At 36.7% G+C, this 6,891-nt stretch overlaps 2 protein-coding genes across 2 annotated transcripts; one reads left to right on the top strand and one right to left on the bottom strand.

Annotated features, from left to right (window-relative positions):
* On the top strand, nt 702-2,056 carry LOC18605167 (mitochondrial import inner membrane translocase subunit TIM8). Its single transcript, XM_018116915.1, has 2 exons — nt 702-901; nt 1,552-2,056. Exons 1-2 carry the CDS (start codon nt 857-859, stop codon nt 1,738-1,740), a joined length of 234 nt encoding a protein of 77 aa, XP_017972404.1. The 5' UTR covers nt 702-856; the 3' UTR covers nt 1,741-2,056.
* On the bottom strand, nt 3,085-6,259 carry LOC18605166 (probable protein S-acyltransferase 7). The gene is made up of 5 exons (XM_018118482.1): nt 6,164-6,259; nt 5,477-5,659; nt 4,715-5,011; nt 4,124-4,357; nt 3,085-3,900 (listed from the first exon to the last, which is right to left on the bottom strand). Exons 1-5 carry the CDS (start codon nt 6,257-6,259, stop codon nt 3,364-3,366), a joined length of 1,347 nt encoding a protein of 448 aa, XP_017973971.1. The 3' UTR covers nt 3,085-3,363.

Genomic DNA, 6,891 nt, shown 5'->3' with positions numbered 1-6,891 from the left:
CCCACGCCCGTGTCAGGAGAGATTTGTTTTTTCTTTCTGGAAGGAGAGATTTGCTTAACATATATAGAATTTGTTAAAACGATGTCGTTTTCGTTAGAGTTGTAAAATAGCTCATGAATGGTGAATTCTAATAAATGGAATTTGATGACAAAAACGATGTCGTTTTGTCAGAGTTATAAAGGCACTCATGTTCGGTGGATTCTAATAAATGGAATTTTGGTAATTATAGGTGTATTTATTAGTTTTTAAAATAAATATTTTATTTAAAAAATAAAATAAAATAAAATAATCATATGTATAATAAAGAGTATTTTTGTCTTTTTATTTTCTATTTCTTTCTTATTCCAAAATTATTTTTACCAACCAAACATTGCAATAAGTCATAATAATCATTCATACTCTATTTCATTCATCATACCAAACTACATAAATACTCATTCTATTCTATTCTCACGTAATAATTATTTTATTTCATTCATATTTATTTCACGAACCAAACGTACTAATATTGTTTTTGAATAGAAATTTTAATTCTGCAATAGGGTAACCGTTGTTTGGGCTCAAAGAAGAAAAAACCTAGCCCATGATGAAGGATTAATGGCCCTAAACTGGTCATCCAATAGTCCAATCCATCTTTTTTACCGTAGGTATGCTGGGGCCTTATGGTCCTTTGGTGTGCCTTGCTATGATTTTCTTGCTCCTCTGCTCTGCGTTTTGTTAGGGCAGGGTTGCCTTAGGGTTTTTTTTTGGGGGAGGGGGGACTTCGATAATAAGTTTTTGGGGGTTGAAAGAGGGTTTTAGACTTTTTGTTTTCGCTGCCAGTTGCGAAGCAGTGCTAAGATTCAATCTTCTCCAAATGGATCCATCTCTCAACTCTGCTGAATTGCAACGATTCCTCAATGTATGCTTTCTCTCTTTTGCTTCATTTCTGAGAATATAAACAAGTAGCAATCTGTAAATTGCTCTGGATTTTATTCATTCATCGTCCATTCACTTCTTTTGGTTTGACGAGTTGATGGGTGATACACTGTTAGGCTTTTGCGTTTTTCCTGTGTAGAGTCTTTAGGATCAAAGAAAGTTTGAAACAAAATCATGGTGGTAAATTAGGCTAATGGGTTCATCACATTCCTTTGCTTTAAAAGATGTTTCTGGTTACAAATTCTCTATCAGAAGTTAATAGTCTGAAGAATTCCCTTTTTTGGTAAAAGGTTTTCTCTTTTTTATCCATTTTATAGAATAATTTCAGCATTTTGTATCATAACTGTGTGTATGATTGTCTAGGTCGAACCATTTAAATTGCAGTGGGAGATTTTGTACTAATGTTATTGTTATATACCAATATGTTGTGTGAATGAGAGTTTAGCATATAGCACAGCAAGGAGCATTTAAAGAAACCAAGAAAAATAAATGAGAGGATCTTTGGTTATATATTTGACAGCCATCGCTTCAATTATTGTTATTGTAATAGTAGTATGTGGCCTTTCCATCACCTTGAGAAGCTTAGAATCTTTGCATCTTTTGGTTCCTGATTACTTTGTTGTGGCTATGCAGCAAGAGAAGGAAAAAGCCATGGTAAATGAAATGGTGGCAAAGCTTACCAGTGTGTGCTGGGACAAGTGTATCACAAGTACTCCTGGGAGCAAATTCAGCTCGAGTGAAGCAGCTTGCCTTTCTCATTGTGCTCAGCGATACATGGATATGAGCCTTATCATCATGAAACGCTTTCAGTCCATGCAGTAAGCTTAAGGAGACGTTGCCTGCAGTCCTGGTTACAAGCTGTGACCTTTCCTTGCATCTCAACAGTTAATTATTGACTGAAAATTTGCTGTATTTTTTTTAACCGATACTCGTTTTAATTCTGTTAAAACTCCTATACCAGGAAGGCTTTTGTAAGTTGAGTATTCTACAAGTCAATCATTTGAGTTTTCATTTGATTAGAAAATAATATATGCTTTGGCATCAGGCTCTTGGTCTTTGCAATTCTTTTAGCATGCTTGGAGCCAGACGGTTGTTGTTAATGATGACTGATCAATCTAAAAGCATTTTATTCTGCCAATATTACTAGTTTTCATGCCAGGGTGCCTATAGCGCCAGGGTATGGTGATAATTAGTCAATAGTAAGCGCCAAGGGCTCATGCAAGTGCTTATTTGGTTCTTAAGAGTAAAGGTAAATTTCACTTATATTTTTTTTAATTTTGACTTTTCTCATATGGTACTTTGTGGATATATATATATTTTCAATTACTATATTGTAGATAACTTATATTTTCATAAAAGTTTAAGCTGTTAATTGTCTAATAAAATTACAAAATACTTTTCAATGTGAACAAATAAGTTGATTTTGATTAACAGCTTAGCATCTTGCAAAAATAGAATTATTTACGGGGTGCTTATTGAAAAAAAAAGAGTAGAAAATTAGTAGATATCTACAAATATGCTAAATGAGAAAACAAACCACAAATTGTTATGTGAGGAAAGTTCAAATCACAGAATGTAAGTAGAATTTGCTCTAAAACTTATCCAAGGTTTGGGCGTTGTTGTGAATCTATCAAGGTTTGGGTGGTATTGTGAATCCTGAAAAGCCCTTGAGGCTGTAGCAATGGCTTAATTACCGATGATGTCTATAAACAGGTAGGTTCCAGGAACAGTTATTCGTGTGCATTTTTGCCAATGTAAGGTCTACTTTAACTACTACTGCTAAAGGCCAGGTCAATGACTGGCAGCACTTTCCTTCTTTTGTAGCATCAAGTACCTCAACAAGAGGCTATAAACTCAAGGATTTAGCAAGAATTAACCCCCACCCTGAGTGACATCCCCATGGTTCTGTCGTAAAACCACGAGCAACATCGATTTAAGCATATTTTTACTGCTGATTTGAGAATCCTCAGCAGGTTTGTAAGGGCTTTCACAAATCACGGTCACCGCAGCCACTTCCTAATGCAAGGAGTGAAGCATGTATCTTTGTTAATCAATTGCACGTATAGCAACGATCCTTGTATAGGTAAAGCCTTATGTAGCCAGAAAAAGAAAAGCAACAAGCCGTGGCTGAATATTGCAAGCCCAAAAGAGAGGAAAACATAGAAATGGGGATAAAAGAAAAACTCGTGCAGGGATTCTTCTTTCTTAGGGGAGGAATAAAACTGCCCCAGAAACTCGTGTTAACAAAACAAATGGCACACTACAAACACAGTTTAGCAAATTGAAAGATTAACAACCTAAAACCATTAGTCTCCAATCAACATCCCACCCAAACCCACACCACGTTTTCCCCTTCTTTTTCATTTTCGTCTTCTTTCAGAGACAAAAACGAAAAAAAAAAAAAAGGAACCTTTTATAATATTTTCCTCCTGTTTAATTTACATTTCAGGATTTTGTTTCAAATTGTTGATTCCCATTCGTGGATTCAGCATTGCTCCTACCATTCATCCTCTTCGACTCTCCAACTCTGGATAAAGGAAGAATCTCAGGTGATATTTCCCATTTTTCACTATTTCTTCCCCAACTAGAACGCCTAGGATGATTCATGACACCACGTCCCTCTATGCTCTCTGGGGGAAGGATCCTGCTTAAGTCGGGAGACACATCAGGCAATCCACTGTCTTTGTCCATACCATCACCACTAAGTTGTCCTTCATGATCACCTGCCTCTCCTAAAGCTTCATCCCAAACTGGCTTCCTCCCCATTTCTATGTCACCAACGGCTTTCCCCTTGTTTGGACTGATGAAACCTCCACTCACTGTTCTAGGTGAGATTGCAGGTTCTTTTGGAATCTTTGCCCTGAAATTTGTCTTGGATGGAGGAATACTGGTGCAGAATATCTCCGTGAAGTTCTCAATTACCCCTTTGTTATATGGATTCTCACGACAATCATACCGGTATCTAAAGTTTTCGTAAGTAGACTGCCAAAGAACGGAAAAGAAGCTCTGCTGTTAGAAGCATAAGAAGAAACAGAACACTTAAGAAAAAAAGAATAAAAGATTCAAGCATAAATTTATCACTACATGTCACATGTGAGGAAGTAGTCTCCCTCATTTGCCAGAAAAATAATGCAAGTCCACGCAGATTCAAAGTGCCAGAATTAGCTATCATCACAAAGCCATAATGACCCAGCAAAAATGTTACCTGGTTTGTACTGATTAGATACAAATGGAAGACAGTTAGTCCACCAACAAACCAGACTGAAATGAAGGTGTAGACTAGTAGCACAATGGAGGCAGGAGTTTTAGTCATTGCTTTCCATATTGTTGTCTCCTCACCATCCATGATTCTCCTGATATACACCCAGCAAAATCCATGCACATATAAGCAAAGAAGAGTTGCAGAGAAGACAAACATGAAGAAGAACCTGTAATTCCGCTGCACCAACCAAGAAAAGGAATTCAGAGACATCATCTTCATACATCTCCCATGTGAATGTATGAAGCAAGTACTAGCTAAAATTGAACTATTCTTTTTCTTTTTGATAATTAGCTTGAACTATTCTTAAGGTGCAAAGAATCTCTATCGCTATTCACCACAGAATTGGCCCTTCTATAACATGCTGGGAAAAGCCAATAGCACATATCAAAATGACTGGAAGAGGAAGGGCTTTTAACAGATAGAGAAAGAAATAAACAAATAGACCAAAAAATGTTTTGGAAAAACATAGCACTGCTGTTACCACAAGTTTGGATGAAGAGAGCAGAAAATATAATGTAAAACAATTTGTATTACCAGTCCAATACACTGACCAACCCAAGGGCAGTGGTGGTCAAATCTGTCCACACAATTATTGCATATTGAACAGTGGGAACATCGGGGAGGTCTATACAGCATACAAGTATCACAATACTTGATCTTTACACTTATACCATTGACAACCACATCCTTCGTACGGGGTAAACGTAATGGTGGAGTTTGGCCAGGCCGAAATTCAGAAATTCCTTCATAACCTTCTGGCTCAGGAGGGTGAGAGTTTCGTGGAATTATACCAGGATCTCTTCCTGAGGTTAGTAGAAGAAGAACTATATCCTGGGGAAACAAAGTGCATCCATTATTCATTAGATTTGCAGTGATTATGAAATTTATTTCAGCACTTTATTCTTTACATTAATTAATAAAACCAATTGTTGCGGAAAAAGTTTGAAGATCAAAATATGAATTGAAAAGACAAAATGAACTTCTTACTTATGTAATTCTTCCACATATTATATATAAAGAGAATAAAATTGAATGTCGATCTGAAAACTAGAGGAAAGCACTCCAAATGTATACAATATTTAATAGCAACTCCAAATGATTCATGATATCTGTCATACGATGGTAGAATTCATATTCACAGGCAAGCTAGCACTGACTTTTAATATCACTTTTACAGACTTGGAGAAGATAGTAAAATCACCTTAAATAATACTGAAAGGATAGGCAGATGCAGAACATCAGTGACAAGAAGCATGCCTGATAAAAATAATGGTTTCAGGAGGGAAAGGAACTCACACATAAAGTGAGAGCCACAGCGACAGCCATTATGGAAATTCCCAAGTGATGAGGAAAATCATCCATCAACTTTCTTGCTACAAAGACACAGAAGACAGCAACAGGAGCAGCAATTAAGAAGATGGTGAAGAAAAGGGATCTCACATCAGGTCCAAATATAAGCCTTCCCCCCAAAACAAATACCTGCAAAAAGAAAGAGCAACCAGAAATTATTGGCATAACCATAGATACACAAAATGCAATACTAATATTACAGGTCAATTCTCCCACAATTCTTTTCACAAAATCGATTTAGACTGTGATTTAAGTGATCTTCCATATGCTTAAAGTTGGGTCAGACTACAACATCTCAATTAATTCACCAAATTGAACTACAGATACAGGTCAGGCTTAATCAATTCCCTCACTAGCAAACTGATCCCTATTCACCTATTGGCAAATGTTAATCAACCTGTTGAACTCCCAAGATAATTGGACCAGCATTAAAGCAACAAAAACCTAAAACGAAAATGACCCAATAAGCCAAACACCATTTTTTTAATTACAAACGAAAACTTTCCCATACTACAGAAACAAATACCCATAAGCATACATTTCTGAACCCCATCAAATAAACCCTAAGATTCAGATCTTGGATCAACAATCCAAACAAAAAACAGATAAAAGAAAAGAAGCCTTTTTGCTTACATTGCTGCCCTTCCAAGCTTTATAAGTTTGAATGAAACCATCACCATGGTTGGCTTCATTGGCCAAATCTGGTGGAGGAGGCTCCAAACCATTCATCTTCTAAAAATTCAATCTTTTTTTTTACTTTTCTCTCTCACAATTGGGTACAGAGAATTGAAGAATTATTAGTAGTGAAAAAACAAGTTCGTTTTTTTGGCTAAAGCAGCCAGGAAATGAGAAAAGGCGGCTCTTTTTTGTGGGTTCTCCTTCTCACTTTCTTACTTTATTATTTATTTTGATATTGGAGGCAGCAGTAGGCATTGACTTTTCTCTACTTTCATAATCGTCTCTCTCCCCCTATAACTTAGCCAATCAGCCACCGCCGTCTAGTTGGCTAATAATGGTCCACCGTCGAGCCAGTCAACAATTTCAAAATTGCTTCAAAAATTCATTTTATTTAGCTAGTGCCATCACAATTAAAAAAACACAAGCGCAGATTAAGATTGATGGATACTGTACTTAAATTCCTGTTTCCGACAGGGTCAGTTACTGTCCCGCGGCTGATTCCAATGATTCTCCCCCATGCTTCATGACGTGGCCTTAATAATGGGTCCCTCTTTTTACTAAATAAAAAAGCAATATTCTTTTCTTTGAAAAAAATGGAAACAATTAAGGGAGGGAAACTGATGGTAGGGAGTCAAGGCCCACCCAAGGGGAGGATTCGATGCCACTTGCACCAAGGCATGATT

The sequence above is a fragment of the Theobroma cacao genome, chromosome 3, assembly GCF_000208745.1.
Source record: "Theobroma cacao cultivar B97-61/B2 chromosome 3, Criollo_cocoa_genome_V2, whole genome shotgun sequence".
In the NCBI taxonomy this organism is placed as follows: Eukaryota; Viridiplantae; Streptophyta; class Magnoliopsida; order Malvales; family Malvaceae; genus Theobroma; species Theobroma cacao.
Note: the sequence above shows the minus strand (reverse complement) of the source record. Positions and strands in the feature narration are given on the sequence as shown.